The sequence below is a fragment of the Scyliorhinus torazame genome, chromosome 26 (genome assembly GCF_047496885.1).
Source record: "Scyliorhinus torazame isolate Kashiwa2021f chromosome 26, sScyTor2.1, whole genome shotgun sequence".
Taxonomy (NCBI): domain Eukaryota; kingdom Metazoa; phylum Chordata; class Chondrichthyes; order Carcharhiniformes; family Scyliorhinidae; genus Scyliorhinus; species Scyliorhinus torazame.
Window position 1 is genome coordinate 24,545,411 of NC_092732.1, and position 17,056 is coordinate 24,562,466.

Here is a 17,056-nt window from a genome sequence, read left to right on the forward strand (position 1 = left end):
TGTGAGAGAGGGTGTGTGAGAGTGTGTGTGAGAGAGAGTGTGAGAGAGAGTGTGTGAGAGAGTGAATGTGAGAGCGTGTGAGAGAGTGAGAGAGAGTGTGTGAGAGAGAGTGTGTGAGAGAGTGAATGAGAGAGAGTGTGAGAGAGCGAGAGAGAGTGTGTGAGAGAGAGTGTGTGAGAGACTGTGTGAGAGAGTGTGTGTGAGAGAGAGTGTGTGAGTGTGTGTGAGAGAATGTGAGAGAGAGTGTGTGAGAGAGACTGTGTGAGAGAGTGTGTGTGAGAGTGTGTGAGAGAGTGTGTGTGAGAGAGAGTGTGTGAGAGAGTGTGTGTGAGAGAATGTGAGAGAGAGTGTGTGAGAGAGTGAATGTGAGAGAGCGTGTGAGAGAGTGAGAGAGAGTGTGTGAGAGAGACTGTGTGAGAGAGTGTGTGTGAGAGAGAGTGTGTGAGAGAGAGAGAGTGTGTGAGAGACTGTGTGAGAGAGGGTGTGTGAGAGTGTGTGTGAGAGAGAGTGTGAGAGTGTGTGAGAGAGAGAATGTGAGAGAGCGTGTGAGTGTGTGAGAGAGAGTGTGTGAGAGAGTGTGTGAGAGAGTGTGTGTGAGAGAGAGTGTGTGAGAGAGTGTGTGTGAGAGAATGTGAGAGAGAGTGTGTGAGAGAGAGTGTGTGTGAGAGTGTGTGAGAGAGTGTGTGTGAGAGAGAGTGTGTGAGAGAGTGTGTGTGAGAGAATGTGAGAGAGAGTGTGTGAGAGAGTGAATGTGAGAGCGTGTGAGAGAGTGAGAGAGAGTGTGTGAGAGAGACTGTGTGAGAGAGTGTGTGTGAGAGTGTGTGAGAGAGAGAGGGAGTGTGTGAGAGAGAGTGTGTGTGAGAGTGTGTGAGAGAGCGTGTGAGAGTGTGTGTGAGAGTGTGTGTGAGGGAGAGTGTGAGAGAGTGTGTGTGTGAGAGAGAGTGTGTGAGAGTGTGTGAGGGTGTGTGAGAGTGTGTGAGAGTGTGTGTGAGAGGGAGAGTGTGAGAGTGTGAGAGAGAGTGTGAGAGGGAGAGTGTGAGAGTGTGTGTGAGAGAGAGTGTGTGAGATAGAGAGTGTGAGAATGTGTGTGAGAGTATATGTGAGAGTGTGTGTGAGAGGGAGAGTGTGAGAGTGTGAGAGAGAGTGTGAGAGGAAGAGTGTGAGAGTGTGTGAGAGTGTGTGTGAGAGAGAGAGTGTGTGAGCGTGTGAGAGAGAGTGTGAGAGTGTGTGAGAGAGAGAGTGTGAGAGTGTGTGAGAGAGAGAGAGTGTGAGAGAGAGAGAGTGTGTGAGAGAGAGTGAGTGAGAGAGAGATTGTGAGAGAGAGAGAGTGTGAGAGAGAGTGTGTGAGAGAGAGAGAGAGTGTGTGAGCGTGTGAGAGAGTGTGTGAGAGAGAGAGAGTGTGAGAGTGTGTGTGAGAGAGAGAGTGTGAAAGAGAGTGTGTGAGAGAGAATGAGTGAGAGAGAGAGTGTGTGAGAGAGAGCGTGTGAGAGTGTGAGAGAGAGTGTGAGAGATAGAGAGTGTGAGAGTGTGTGAGAGTGTATGTGAGAGTGTGTGTGAGAGGGAGAGTGTGAGAGAGAGTGTGAGAGGGAGAGTGTGAGAGTGTGTGAGAGTGTGTGTGTGAGAGAGAGAGTGTGAGAGTGTGTGAGCGTGTGAGAGAGTGTGAGAGTGTGTGAGAGAGAGTGTGAGAGTGTGTGTGAGAGAGAGAGAGTGTGTGAGAGAGAGTGTGTGAGAGAGAGTGAGTGAGAGAGAGTGTGAGAGAGAGAGAGAGTGTGAGAGCGAGTGTGTGAGAGTGTGAGAGAGAGTGTGAGAGTGTGAGAGAGAGTGTGAGAGTGTGAGAGAGTGTGAGTGTGTGTGTTTAATTGTGGGGTTGTCATTCCGGCGCCTGTTCGTGTCACGGAGGAATTCAGAATGTCCAATCCACCTAACAGCATATCTTTCGGGACTTGTGGGAGGAAACCGGAGCGTCCGGAGGAAACCCACGCAGACACGGGGAGGACGTGCAGACTCCGCACAGACAGTGACCTGGTGCTGTGAAGCAGCAGTGCTAACCACTGTGTTTCCGTGACACCCATTTTCACAGTAACTTCATTGCACTGATAATGTCAGCCTACATGTGTCACAAATAAAGATTTTTATTATGATTATCTCTGCCTCTTTCTCCCATCTCTCACTCTCTCTCACACTCTGTCTCTCTCCACACCTGTCCCTCTCTCTGTGTGTCTCTCTCTGTCTCCCTCTCTGTGCCTCTCTTTCTATTGCTCTAGCACACTATTTCTCTCTTTCTTTGTCTCCCTTTCTGCCACTCTCTGTCTCTATCTTTCTCTCTCTCTCCCTCTGTCTCTCTCCCCTTCTCTGTCTCTCCATCTCTTTTTCTCCTTCTCTCTCTGCCTCTGTGACTCTGTCCCTCTCTCTGTGTGTCTCTCTCTGTCTCTGACTCTCTCTGTGTCTCTCTCACTCTGTCTCTGTCTCTCTCTCTGACTCTCTCTGTATCCCTCGCTGTCTCTCTCTGTCTCTGACTCTCTCTGTCTCTCTCTCACTCTGTCTCTCTCTCTCTGCCTCTGTGACTCTGTCCCTCTCACTCTGTCTCTCTCACTCTGTCTCTCTCTCTGTCTCTGACTCATTCTGTATCTCTCTCTCTGACTCCCTCTGTGACATTATGATAAATACACAGGATTGTAAGGGCTAATGTTATGTCCAAATCAACCACGAGACGGCGCTAGATGTCAAACTATATAAGGCATCGATGCTAAGCCTTGTGGGTGAGAGGTTGAGGAGAAAGCTAGACTGAAGGAAAGATAGTGTGAGTGAGAGCAGATCATAGTTATTGTATTAGTGCAGAGATTAGTAGTAGATGAGGGTCGATTGTATATATATTATCAATTGTTTATTATCTAGGAGTAAGTGTCAAATCCAATTAAGTAGGGTTGATAAATCTACAGCTTTGACCAATGCAAAAGTTATTTGTGGTGTTTGTGAACACGACACTTACCATCCTGGGACTAGAACGTCAAAGAAAACAACATCCTCTGTCTATGTTTCTCTCTCTGTCTCTCTTTCTCACTCTGTCCATCTCGCTGTCTCCCTCACTGTATCCCTCTCTGTCTCTCTCTCTCTCTGTCTCTGTCTCTCTCTCTGTCTCTCACTGTCCCTCTCTCTCTATCCCTCTGTCCCTCTCTGTCTTGTCTCTCTGTTACTCTGTCTCCATCTCTCTGTCTCTTCCTCTCTGTCTCTCTCTCTGTCCCTCTCTCACTCTGTCCCTCTCTCTCTCTCTCTCCCTCTCTCTCTTTCTGTCCCTCTCTCTCACCCTCTTTCTCTCGGTCTCTCCCTGTCCCACTCGCTCTCTGTCTCTGTCTCTCTCTCTCTCCCTCTCCCTCTCTCGCTCTCTCTGTCTCTCTCTCTCTCTCTCGCTCGCGCTCTCTGTCCCTCTCTCTTCCTCTCCCTGTCTCTCTCTCTCTCCCTCTCTTGCTCTCTCTGTCTCTCCCTCTCTCTTTCTCTCCATCCCTCTCTCTCTGTCTGTCCCTCCCTCTCTCTCGCTCTCTCTGACACTCTCTCCCTCTCTCTCTCTCTCTGTCCCTCTGCCTCTCCCCCTCTCTCTCTCCCTCCATCTCTCTCTAGTGATTAACAATGTTATCTGCACTGCACAAATGTTCTGTGTTTGTACAATTGTTGAGCAGTTGCTGTCACCACATGTAAGTGCCAACGTCAAGTAGTTTTTCCTTGTTAAGTGTTTTTAAAAATCTGTCACCCCGGAAGTAAACCACATTGGTGTAAAAATAAAATCCCAACCTTTAAGCAAAGGACCCAAACGGTGAGAGCTGGTCGACACGCGGGACGGGTCATTGGCAACTACCTTTACTGGGCCTAATTCTCCAACAAAGCCATGGCAACCCAGTTGGCTAATTTAGGGCAGGCTGGAACCAGACCTTGAGGCCTACTGGATCAGGCTGTAGACATACAGGCCAGCCCCGTGGGGAATGGTTGAAAGTAAGTGTGGCGCACAAAGACTCCGTGAGACAAATAGAGTGAAGTCGATGAGGCTTTATTAAGCGTGTCTGTTCCCCAGCAGCCCGATAGTAAACTGGCCTGCGGGGGAAGGCACCGGCTTCTTATACTTCGCCTTCAGGGCGGAGTATGAGGTCAACGGCCAACCAGGACCCGGGATCTGTCAGCCAATGACATTAGGGCTTCCAGTCCCACATGACCCCCAATACATACTACCACATTCACCCCTTGTCAAAAATGAACCCGGCGGGGTGATGCTTCGTATGGTGGTAAGGGTTTACAGTACTGGTCCTGGGAGGATAGAACAGTTACATGGTAGGACCGTATTGGACAGTATCGTCCTGTTACAACTATTTACAGAGGATATAGGAAAAACAAAATGTTCATTGGACAGTCCATCTTTGTTTTACATCGACGCCACGAGTCGGTCGGGCGGTCTGGTCGTCCGTGTCGATCGCCTCGGCCCCGGCGGTGGAGGTGGTGCTTATACCAGCGTTGTCGCCTCCGGGAGCCGCACGGTTTCAGCTGTCGGTGCAAAGGGGAGGGGGACTGATCCTCCTGGGAAGGGGGCGGTCGCGGGGTGCGGCGGTGGCAGGAAGGGGGGCGGTTGGGTTGATGGTGTCGGGGGGGTGTGCGTGGTGCCGGCGGGCGCCAGATCTCGCAGGGAGACCGTGTCCTGTCGGCCGTCGGGGTACTCCACGTAGGCGTACTGGGGGTTTGCGTGGAGGAGGTGAACCCTTTCGACCAACGGGTCCGCCTTATGTGCCCGCACGTGCTTTCGGAGCAGGATGGGTCCTGGGGCCGCCAGCCAGGTCGGCAGCGACGTTCCAGAGGAGGACCTCCTAGGGAAGACAAGGAGATGCTCGTGGGGCGTTTGATTAGTGCTCGTACATAATAACGACCGGATGGAATGGAGAGCGTCCGGGAGGACCTCCTGCCACCGTGAAACTGGGAGATCCCTGGACCGTAGGGCCAGTAGGACGGCCTTCCAGACCGTGCCGTTCTCCCTTTCTACTTGCCCGTTCCCCCGGGGGTTGTAGCTGGTCGTCCTGCTTGAAGCTATACCCTTGCTGAGCAGGAACTGGCGCAGCTCGTCACTCATGAAAGAGGACCCCCTGTCGCTGTGGACGTAAGCGGGGTAACCGAACAGTGTGAATATGCTGTTCAGGGCTTTAATGACTGTGGCCGCGGTCATGTCGGAGCAGGGAATGGCAAAAGGGAAGCGGGAGTATTCGTCCACTACATTAAGGAAATACGCGTTGTGGTCGGTGGAGGGGAGGGGCCCTTTGAAATCGAGACTGAGGCGTTCAAAGGGGCGGGAAGCCTTAATCAGGTGCGCTCCATCTGGCCTGAAAAAATGCGGTTTGCATTCTGCGCAGATGTGGCAGTCCCTTGTGACTGTACGGACCTCCTCTAAGGAGTATGGGAGATTGCGGGACTTGATGAAGTGGTAAAACCGAGTGACCCCCGGGTGGCAGAGGTCCTCGTGGAGGGCTTGGAGGCGGTCAATTTGTGCGTTGGCACATGTCCCGCGGGATAGGGCATCAGACGGCTCGTTCAGCTTTCCGGGCCGGTACAAGATCTCATAGTTGAAGGTGGAGAGTTCGATCCTCCACCGCAAGATCTTGTCGTTCTTGATCTTGCCCCGCTGTGCATTATCGAACATGAAGGCTACCGACCGTTGGTCAGTGAGGAGAGTGAATCTCCTGCCGGCCAGGTAATGCCTCCAATGTCGCACAGCTTCCACTATGGCCTGGGCTTCCTTTTCCACTGAGGAGTGGCGGATTTCTGAGGCGTGGAGGGTTCGGGAGAAGAAGGCCACGGGTCTGCCCGCTTGGTTAAGGGTAGCCGCTAGAGCTACGTCGGAGGCGTCGCTCTCGACCTGGAAGGGGAGGGACTCGTCGATGGCGCGCATCGTGGCCTTTGCGATGTCCGCTTTGATGCGGCTGAAGGCCTGGCAAGCCTCTGTCGACAGCGGGAAAGTCGTGGTCTGTATTAGGGGGCGGGCCTTGTCTGCGTACTGGGGGACCCACTGGGCGTAGCATGAAAAGAACCCCAGGCAGCGTTTCAGGGCTTTTGGGCAGTGCGGGAGGGGAAATTCCATGAGTGCGCGCATACGTTCGGGGTCGGGGCCTATTATCCCATTGCGCACTACGTATCCCAGGATGGCCAAACGGTTTGTGCTAAAAACGCACTTGTCCTCGTTGTACGTGAGGTTCAAGGCTTTGACAGTCTGGAGGAATTTTTGGAGGTTGGCGTCGTGGTCCTGCTGATCGTGGCCGCAGATGGTTACATTGTCGAGGTACGGGAACGTGGCCCGTAACCCATGTTGATCAACCATTCGGTCCATTTCCCGTTGGAAGACCGAGACGCCATTTGTGACGCCAAAAGGGACCCTTAGGAAGTGGTATAATCGCCCGTCGGCCTCGAAGGCTGTGTACTTGCGGTCACTTGGGCGGATGGGGAGCTGATGGTAGGCGGACTTGAGGTCCACGGTGGAGAAGACTTTATACTGGGCAATCCGATTGACCATGTCGGATATGCGGGGGAGAGGGTACGCGTCTAGTTGTGTGTACCTGTTGATGGTCTGGCTATAGTCAATGACCATCCTTTGTTTCTCCCCTGTCTTCACTACTACCACCTGCGCTCTCCAGGGACTATTGCTGGCCTGGATTATGCCCTCCTTTAGTAGCCGCTGGACTTCGGAGCGAATGAAGGTCCGGTCCTGGGCGCTGTACCGTCTGCTCCTAGTGGCGACGGGTTTGCAATCCGGGGTGAGGTTCGCAAACAAGGACGGGGGTTGCACCTTGAGGGTGGCGAGGCCGCAGATAGTGAGTGGGGGTATGGGGCCGCCGAATTTAAACGTAAGGCTCTGTAGGTTACATTGAAAATCTAAGCCCAGCAAGGTGGGGGCACAGAGTTGGGGAAGGACGTTAAGTTTGTAGTTTTTGAATTCCCTCCTCTGTACCGTTAGGGTAACTATGCAGAATCCCTGGATCTGTACGGAGTGGGATCCTGCAGCTAGGCAAATCTTTTGTGCGCTGGGGAAGGTAGTTAAGGAACAGCGTCTTACCGTGTCGGGATGTATAAAACTTTCCGTGCTCCCGGAGTCGACTAGGCATGGCGTCTCGTGGCCGTTAATTAGGACCGTTGTCGTCGTCGTCTGGAGAGTCCGGGGCCGAGCCTGATCGAGTGTAACCGAAGCGAGCCGTGGTTGTAGTAGCGGGGTGGGGTCCGTTGTTGCCGTCCAAGATGGCGTCGGGGATGGACAAAATGGCCACCCCCATACCTCGCCCGTAGCTGAGGGGTCACAAGATGGCGTCGGGGGTGGACAAAATGGCCGCCCCCATGCGTCGTACAGGTCGGGGGCGGTCCAAGATGGCGGGGCCCCTCCTCCCCTCGTGGTGGTCGGGACCCAAAATGGCGGCGTCTGCGGGTCGCACATTGAGTGCTGGGGGGTCTGGGGGGCGCTAGGACCGCGCGGAGTTCCTTGGCTGCGAGCGCCAGGGCCGCGGGCGCTAGGACCACGCGGAGCTCCCTCGCCGGGGACAGCGGTGGTCGGGGCCCAGGCCGGCGGGTCAGTACTGCGAGCGCTGGGACCGTGAGGAGGTCCCTCGCCGGGGACGGAGATCGGGGTCCAGGTAAGTTGTATTGCCGGCGGGTCAGGCGTGGGGCGCGGGACGGGGGTGAGGGCCCAGGTCGGCGGCGCTGGCGGGTCAGGCGTGGGGCGCGGGACGGGGGTGAGGGCCCAGGTCGGCGGGTCAGGCGTGGGGCGCGGGACGGGGGTGAGGGCCCAGGTCGGCGGCTCCGGCGGGTCAGTCGTGGGGCCGCGAGCGCTGGCACCGTGCGGAGCTCCCTCGCCGGGGACAGCGGTGGTCGGGGACAAGGTAGGTGGCGCCGGCGGGTCAGGCGTGGGGCGCGGGACGGGGGTGAGGGTGGCGTTCGGGATGCGAAAAACCCCCTCCTCTCCGTGGAGAGTGTTGGCCGGCACCCAAATCGGGAGCGCCGGCGGCGGGTCGTACATGGGCTGCGGGGAGGGGGGTTGGGGAGCGTAGGCGGCGTGCAGGGCTCCCAGTTCTCCCGGGACCGCGGTGGTCGGGACCCAAAATGGCGGCGCCTGGGGGTCGCACATGGCGTGCTGGGGGGGTTGGGAGGCATAGGCTGCCTGTAGGGCTCCCTGTGGCCCCGGGACGGCGGCGACCTCGCGGGATCGGCACACCACCGCATAATGGCCCTTTTCCCCGCAGCTTTTGCAGATAGCTGCGCGGGCCGGACAGCGTTGTCGGGGGTGCTTCGCCTGGCCGCAGAAATAACAGCGGGCGCCCCCGGTGCGACTCGGCGTTTGGACTGCGCAAGCCTGTGGGGTGTCCGGGGGGGGGGGGGGGTAGGGGGTTTGCCGCGGCGGGTACGTACGGGGCCCAATGGCCTGCCGCGCGGTCGGGGCCGTAGGCGCGGGTATTACGCGCGGCTACGTCCAGCGAGGCTGCCAGGGCCCGTGCCTCTGAGAGTCCTAGCGACTCTTTTTCTAGAAGTCTTTGGCGGATTTGGGAGGATTGCATACCTGCAACAAAAGCGTCGCGCATTAACATGTCCGTGTGTTCGTTTGCGTTCACCGACGGGCAGCTGCAGGCTCGTCCCAAAATCAGCAATGCGGCGTAGAACTCGTCCATCGATTCTCCGGGAGCTTGCCGTCTCGTCGCGAGCTGGTAGCGAGCGTAGATTTGGTTAACTGGGCGAACGTAGAGACTTCTCAGTGCTGCGAACGCCGTCTGGAATTCGCGGGGGTCTTCAATGAGGGTGAAAATCTCCGTGCTCACCCTCGAGTGCAGGACCTGCAGTTTTTGTTCGTCTGAGACTCGGCCGGTGGTCGTTCTGATGTAGGCCTCGAAGCAAGTCTGCCAGTGTTTGAAGGCTGCTGCCGCATTCACTGCGTGGGGGCTGATCCTCAGGCATTCTGGAATGATCCTGAGCTCCATAGTCCTTTTTAGGCACGCTTAATAAATTGTGGCGCACAAAGACTCCGTGAGACAAATAGAGTGAAGTCGATGAGGCTTTATTAAGCGTGTCTGTTCCCCAGCAGCCCGATAGTAAACTGGCCTGTGGGGGAAGACACCGGCTTCTTATACTTCGCCTTCAGGGCGGAGTATGAGGTCAACGGCCAACCAGGACCCGGGATCTGTCAGCCAATGACATTAGGGCTTCCAGTCCCACATGACCCCCAATACATACTACCACAGTAAGTATAGTGTTCAATTCTGGTCGCCACACTACCAGAAGGATGTGGAGGCTTTAGAGAGGGTGCAGAAGAGATTTACCAGGATGTTGCCTGGTATGGAGGGCGTTAGCTATGAGGAGCGGTTGGATAAACTCGGTTTGTTCTCACTGGAACGAAGGAGGTTGAGGGGAAACCTGATAGAGGTCTACAAAATTATAAGGGGCATAGACAGAATGGATAGTCAGAGGCTTTTCCCCGGGGGAAAGGGGTCAATTACTAGGGGGCATAGGTTTAAGGTGAGAGGGGCAAGGTTTAGAGTAGATGTACGAGGCAAGTTTTTTACACAGAAGGTAGTGGGTGCCTGGAACTCACTACCGGAGGAGGTGGTGGAAGCAGGGACGATAGGGACATTTAAGGGGCATCTTGACAAATACATGAATAGGATGGGAATAGAAGGATACGGACCCAGGAAGTGTAGAAGATTATAGTTTAGTCGGGCAGCATGGTCGGCACGGGCTTGGAGGGCCGAAGGGCCTGTTCCTGTGCTGTACATTTCTTTGTTCTTTGTTCTTTGTAAGCAAACACAGGTAGACTTTAAGGATAGAAAGACAACCTCTTGTACAAACTGAGGAGAAATTATCTTTATTTTGACAACAACAACCCATTGAAATGCTTCCAAATATATATTAACGTTTGAATCTGTCCTATAATCTTTCCGGATAAGCTCCGGGCTGGAAATTTAGGCCGAAACGTCCATCATTGCTATCCCGACACGGAGATTGTTTTCAACCCTTCAATGATAGGAATTTTAGTGGTCTTTGTCCAGGACCCACCTAGTCCACTTCACACGACCCCGGGATAAATCTGCCTGAATCATTTATTGTCAGCAATTCACTCCCCAGGCAATGCTCAGAATGGTGTTCACCACAAGGTGGCAGCTCCTGGCCACAGATTGGAGAGCTAAGAATCCCCTCTCCCCGCCCCCCCCCCCCCACACCCCCTCCCCCCTCCAAGCCCACCCCCACGCCTTGCCTCCCCCTCCCAACTGGCCTCTCACGGATCCAGCCCACCCCTCACTCCCCCGGCCTCCCCGCGTCCCAATGGTTTAGCGGGTTAGCTTCCATTCGAAAATACTTCAGCAGCGAAGACAGGTTTATCCAGTTACCAAACTCCACTCGCACAGAGTAAAGCTCCCTCTACACTGTCCCCATCAAACACTCCCAGGACAGGTACAGCATGGGGTTAGATATAGAATAAAGCTCCCTCTACACTGTCCCCATCAAACACTCCCACAACAGGTACAGCACGGGGTTAGATACAGAGTAAAGCTCCCTCTACACTGTCCCCATCAAACACTCCCCGGACAGGTACAGCACAGGGTTAGATACAGAGTAAAGTTCCCTCTACGCTATCCCCATCAAACACTCCCAGGACAGGTACAGCACGGGGTTCGATACAGAGTAAAGCTCCCTCTACACTGTCCCTATCAAACACTCCCAGGACAGGTACAGCACGGGGTTAGATATAGAGTAAAGCTCCCTCTACACTGTCCCCTTCAAACACTCCCAGGGCAGGTACCACACGGGGTTAGATACAGGGTAAAGCTCCCTCTACACTGTCCCCATCAAACATTCCCAGGACAGGTACAGCACGGGGTTAGATGCAGAGTAAAGCTCACCCTACACTGTCCCCATCAAACACTCCCAGGACAGGTACAGCACAGGGTTAGATACAGAGTAAAGCTCCCTCTACACTGTCCCCATCAAACACTCCCAGGGCAGGTACAGCACGGGGTTAGATACAGAGCAAAGCTCCCTCTACACTGTCCCCATCAAACACTCCCAGGACAGGTACAGCACGGGGTTAGATACAGGGTAAAGCTCCCTCTACACTGTCCCCATCAAACATTCCCAGGACAGGTACAGCACGGGGTTAGATGCAGAGTAAAGCTCCCCCTACACTGTCCCCATCAAACACTCCCAGGACAGGTAGAGCACGGGGTTAGATACAGAGTAAAGCTCCCTCTGCACTGTCCCCCATCAAACACTCCCAGGACAGGTACAGCATGGGGTTAGATACAGAGTAAAGCTCCCTCTACACTGTCCCCATCAAACACTCCCAGTACAGGTACAGCACAGGGTTAGATACAGAGTAAAGCTCCCTCTACACTGTCCCCATCAAACATTCCCAGGACAGGTACAGCACGGGGTTAGATACAGGGTAAAGCTCCCTCTACACTGTCCCCATCAAACACTCCCAGGGCAGGTACAGCACGGGGTTAGATACAGAGCAAAGCTCCCTCTACACTGTCCCCATCAAACACTCCCAGGACAGGTAGAGCACGGGGTTAGATACAGAGTAAAGCTCCCTCTGCACTGTCCCCCATCAAACACTCCCAGGACAGGTACAGCACGGGGTTAGATACAGAGTAAAGCTCCCTCTGCACTGTCCCCATCAAACACTAAAGGACAGGTACAGCACGGGGTTAGATACAGAGTAAAGCTCCCTCTGCACTGTCCCCATCAAACACTCCCAGGACAGGTAGAGCACGGGGTTAGATACAGAGTAAAGCTCCCTCTACACTGTCCCCCATCAAACACTAAAGGACAGGTGCAGCACGGGGTTAGATACACAATAAAGCTCCCTCTGCACTGTCTCCATCAAACACTCCCAGGACAGCTACAGCACGGGGTTAGATACAGAGCAAAGCTCCCTCTACACTGTCCCCATAAAACACTCCCAGGACAGGTAGAGCACGGGGTTAGATACAGAGTAAAGCTCCCTCTGCACTGTCCCCCATCAAACACTCCCAGGACAGGTACAGCACGGGGTTAGATACAGAGTAAAGCTCCCTCTGCACTGTCCCCATCAAACACTCCCAGGACAGGTACAGCACGGGGTTAGATACAGAGTAAAGCTCCCTCTGCACTGTCCCCCATCAAACACTCCCAGGACAGGTACAGCACGGGGTTAGATACAGAGTAAAGCTCCCTCTGCACTGTCCCCATCAAACACTAAAGTACAGGTACAGCACGGGGTTCGATACACAATAAAGCTCTCTCTACACCGTCCCGGTGAAGTGCATTGAGAACAGCATGCTCCCTCTGAACCATCTCCTCCGCACGGTCTATTGGAGGTGTAGGTTGGAGATGTGAGTTGTCGGTATTCCATCGCAATGGGGAACTCGATGGAGTGTGCTGAACAGTCGATTGAACTGGGACCCCCCCACAGACAGCAGTCAGGGTGACCCTATCCCACTCTGCTCCGTTGCCCCCCAAGCCCTTTCCCAATATCTTGTGATTGGCGTATTCCTGTCTCCATTGAGTCGAGGACGAACAAAGTCAAGACAACTCTGCTCCTCCCGAGTCTCAGGCGACAGAACAGGAGGATGACCCCTGCAGAACGGTGGCCATTTTGTTCCACCCACAATTTGGCAGCCATTTTGTTCCACTCACAATTTGGCGAGGGCCTTGGAGAATGATAAGGAAGGAGTTCCTTCTCGGTTTAAGGTGGCCATTTGCGGGGGGGGGCAGTGTGGTTCGGAAGGTTAATTCACGGAAACTGCAAAGTCCCCATTCCCACCCAGGCTCCCTGCCAGCCTCACTTGACGGAGGGGTGCGGGGTGGGGTGGGGGAAGGAGGAGGCCAATTGGGGTGAAGCGGGGAAATGGGGTTAGGGGAGGCAGTGAATAGCAGTGAATGACGCAGGGTCCCCAGGGGCGCGGAAAGCGGTGCCCAACGTCTGGTCAGATGTTTTGACAGCAAGGTTTCTTGGTCGCCACCTCGGTCGTCGCTCGCTCGTTGGAGACACTGTTGCCGCCGAGGGAGACATTGTTGATCCCCTGTTTGTTTCCGCGGTTCTGGGAACGCCGGTGGAAGATTTCTGCGGAAGCAATCGCAAGCAGGTCAAGGTAAGGAAAGGTCTCCAGGCCCCTAACTCTCCCAGACACCATCCTTCTAATCCCCCTACCCTCCAATCGAAAACTATCCCTCTGTCCCCTAACTCTCCCATCAAAGACCATCCCTCTAATCCCCCTACCCTCCAATCGAAAACTATCCCTCTGATCCCCTAACTCTCCCAAAGAACAAGAACAAAGAAATGTACAGCACAGGAACAGGCCCTTCGGCCCTCCAAGCCTGTGCCGACCATGTTGCCCGACTAAACTACAATCTTCTACACTTCCTGGGTCCGTATCCCTCTATTCCCATCCTATTCATTTATTTGTCAAGATGCCCCTTAAATGTCACTATCGTCCCTGCTTCCACTACCTCCTCCGATAGCGAGTTCCAGGCACCCACTACCCTCTGCGTAAAAAACTTGCCTCGTACATCTACTCTAAACCTTGCCCCTCTCACCTTAAACCTATGCCCCCTAGTAATTGACCCCTCTACCCTGGGGAAAAGCCTCTGACTATCCACTCTGTCTGTGCCCCTCATAATTTTGTATACCTCTATCAGGTCTCCCCTCAACCTCCTTCGTTCCAGTGAGAACAAACCGAGTTTATTCAACCGCTCCTCATAGCTAATGCCCTCCATACCAGGCAACATTCTGGTAAATCTCTTCTGCACCCTCTCTAAAGCCTCCACATCCTTCTGGTAGTGTCGCGACCAGAATTGAACACTATACTCCAAGTGTGGCCTAACTAAGGTTCTATACCAATGACTTGCCAATTCGTATACTCAATGCCCCGGCCAATGAAGGCAAGCATGCCGTATGCCTTCTTGACTACCTTCTCCACCTGTGTTGCCCCTTTCAATGACCTGTGGACCTGTACTCCTAGATCTCTTTGACTTTCAATACTCTTGAGGGTTCTACCATTCACTGTATATTCCCTACCTGCATTAGACCTTCCAAAATGCATTACCTCACATTTGTCCGGATTAAACTCCATCTGCCATCTCTCCGCCCAATTCTCCAAACAATCTAAATCCTGCTGTATCCTCCGACAGTCCTCATCGCTATCCGCAATTCCACCAACCTTTGTGTCGTCTGCAAACTTACTAATCAGACCAGTTACATTTTCCTCCAAATCATTTATATATACTACAAAGAGCAAAAGTCCCAGCACTGATCCCTGTGGAACACCACTGGTCACAGCCCTCCAATTAGAAAAGCATCCTTTCATTGCTACTCTCTGCCTTCTATGACCTAGCCAGTTCTGTATCCACCTTGCCAGCTCACCCCTGATCCCGTGTGACTTCACCTTTTGTACTAGTTTACCATGAGGGACCTTGTCAAAGGCCTTACTGAAGTCCATATAGACAACATCCACTGCCCTACCTGCATCAATCATCTTAGTGATCTCCTCGAAAAACTCTATCAAGTTAGTGAGACACGACCTCCCCTTCACAAAACCGTGCTGCCTCTCACTAATACGTCCATTTGCATCCAAATGGGAGTAGATCCTGTCTCGAAGAATTCTCTCCAGTAATTTCCCTACCACTGAAGTAAGGCTCACGGGCCTGTAGTTCCCGGGATTATCCTTGCTACCCTTCTTAAACAGAGGAACAACATTGGCCATCGAAGACCATCCCTCTAATCCCCTAACTCTCCCAGATACCATCCCTCTAATCCCCTACCCTCCAATCGAAAACTATCCCTCTGATCCCCTAACTCTCCCATCAAAGACCATCCCTCTAATCCTCTAACTCTCCCATCGAAGACCATCCCTCTAATCCCCTAACTCTCCCATCGAAGACCATCCCCCTAATCCCCCTACCTTCCAATCGAAAACTATCCCTCTGATCCCCTAACTCTCCCATCGAAGACCATCCCTCTAATCCTCTAACTCTCTCATCGAAGACCAACCCTCTGATCCCCTAACTCTCCCATCGAAAACCATCCCTCTAATCCCCTAACTCTCCCAGATTCCATCACTCTAATCCCCCTACCCTCCAATCGAAAACTATCCCTCTGATCCCCCAACTCTCCCATCAAAGACCATCCCTCTAATCCTCTAACTCTCCCATCAAAGACCTTCCCTCTAATCCTCTAACTCTCACATCAAAGACCATCCCTCTAATCCTCTAACTCTCCCATCAAAGACCATCCCTCTAATCCCCTAACTCTCCCATCGAAGACCATCCCTCTAATCCCCTAACTCTCCCATTGAAAACCATCCCTCTCATCTCCCAACTCTCAATTCGAAGACTATCCCTCTAATCCCCTAACTCTCCCATCAAAGACCATCCCTCTAATCCCCTAACTCTCCCATCAAAGACCATCCCTCTAATCCCCTGACTCTCCCATCAAAGACCATCCCTCTAATCCCCTAACTCTCCCATCGAAGACCATCCCTCTAATCCCCTAACTCTCCCATCAAAGACCATCCCTCTAATCCTCTAACTCTCCCAGCGAAGACCTTCCCTCTAATCCTCTAACTCTCCCATCAAAGACCATCCCTCTAATCCTCTAACTCTCCCATCAAAGACCATCCCTCTAATCCCCTAACTCTCCCATCAAAGACCATCCCTCTAATCCCCTAAATCTCCCATCGAAGACCATCCCTCTAATCCCCTAACTCTCCCATCGAAGACCATCCCTCTAATCCCCTAACTCTCCCATCGAAGACCATCCCTATAATCCCCTAACTCTCCCATCAAAGACCATCCCTCTAATCCCCTAACTCTCCCATCAAAGACCATCCCTCTAATCCCCTAACTCTCCCATCAAAGACCAACCCTCTAATCCACTAACTCTCCCATCAAAGACCATCCGTCTAATCCTCTAACTCTCCCAGCGAAGACCATCCCTCTAATCCCCGAACTCTCCCATCGAAGACCATCCCTCTGATCCCATAACTCTCCCATTGAAAACGATCCCTCTCATCTCCCAACTCGCCCATCGAAGACCATCCTTCTATCCCCTAACTCTCCCATTAAAGACCATCCCTCTAATCCTCTAACTCTCCCATCGAAGACCACCCTCGATCCCCTAACTCTCCCAGATAGCATCCCTCTAATCCCCTACCCTCCAATCGAAAACTATCCCTCTGATCCTCTAACTCTCCCATTAAAGACCATCCCTCTAATCCCCTAACTCTCCCATCGAAGACCATCCCTCTAATCCCCTAACTCTCCCATCAAAGGCCATCCCTCTCATCTCCCAACTCTCCCATCGAAGACCATCCCACTAATCCTCTAACTCTCCAATCAAAGGCCATCCCACTAATCCCCTAACTCTCCCATCAAAGACCATCCCTCTAATCCCCTAACTCTCCCATCAAAGACCATCCCTCCAATCCCCTAACTCTCCCATCGAAGACCATCCCTCTAATCCCCGAACTCTCCCATCAAAGACCATCCCTCTAATCCTCCAACTCGCCCATCAAAGACTATCCCTCCAATCCCCTAACTCTCCCATCAAAGACCATCCCACTAAACCCCTAACTCTCCCATCAAAGACCATCCCACTAAACCCCTAACTCTCACATCGAAGACCATCCCTCTCATCTCCCAACTCTCCCATCGACGACCATCCCTCTAATCCCCTAACTCTCCCATCAAAGACCATCCCTCTAATCCTCTAACTCTCCCATCAAAGACCATCCCTCTAATCCTCTAACTCTCCCATCGAAGACCATCCCTCTAATCCCCTAACTCTCCCATTGAAAACCATCCCTCTCATCTCCCAACTCTCCCAACGAAGACCATCCCTCTAATCCCCTAACTCTCCCATCAAAGACCATCCCTCTAATCCTCTAACTCTCCCATCAAAGACCATCCCTCTAATCCCCTAACTCTCCCATCAAAGACCATCCCTCTAATCCTCTAACTCTCCCATCGAAGACCATCCCTCTAATCCCCTAACTCTCCCATCGAAGACCATCCCTCTAATCCC

At 53.2% G+C, this 17,056-nt stretch overlaps 2 protein-coding genes across 2 annotated transcripts in view; both read right to left on the reverse strand.

The window, feature by feature from the left end:
• LOC140402849 (NAD(P)H-hydrate epimerase-like) overlaps window positions 1–17,056 on the reverse strand; it is a 923,606-nt gene that overhangs the window by 323,099 nt on the left and 583,451 nt on the right. The window lies entirely within an intron of this gene.
• The window catches only part of LOC140402852 (ras-related protein Rab-11A-like), a 92,444-nt gene continuing 85,231 nt past the window's right edge, over window positions 9,844–17,056 (reverse strand). The window contains exon 5 of the mRNA XM_072490477.1: window positions 9,844–13,099. Coding sequence (XP_072346578.1) covers window positions 12,963–13,099 — 137 coding nt within the window. The 3' untranslated portion in view covers window positions 9,844–12,962. The remainder of the gene's footprint in view (window positions 13,100–17,056) is intronic.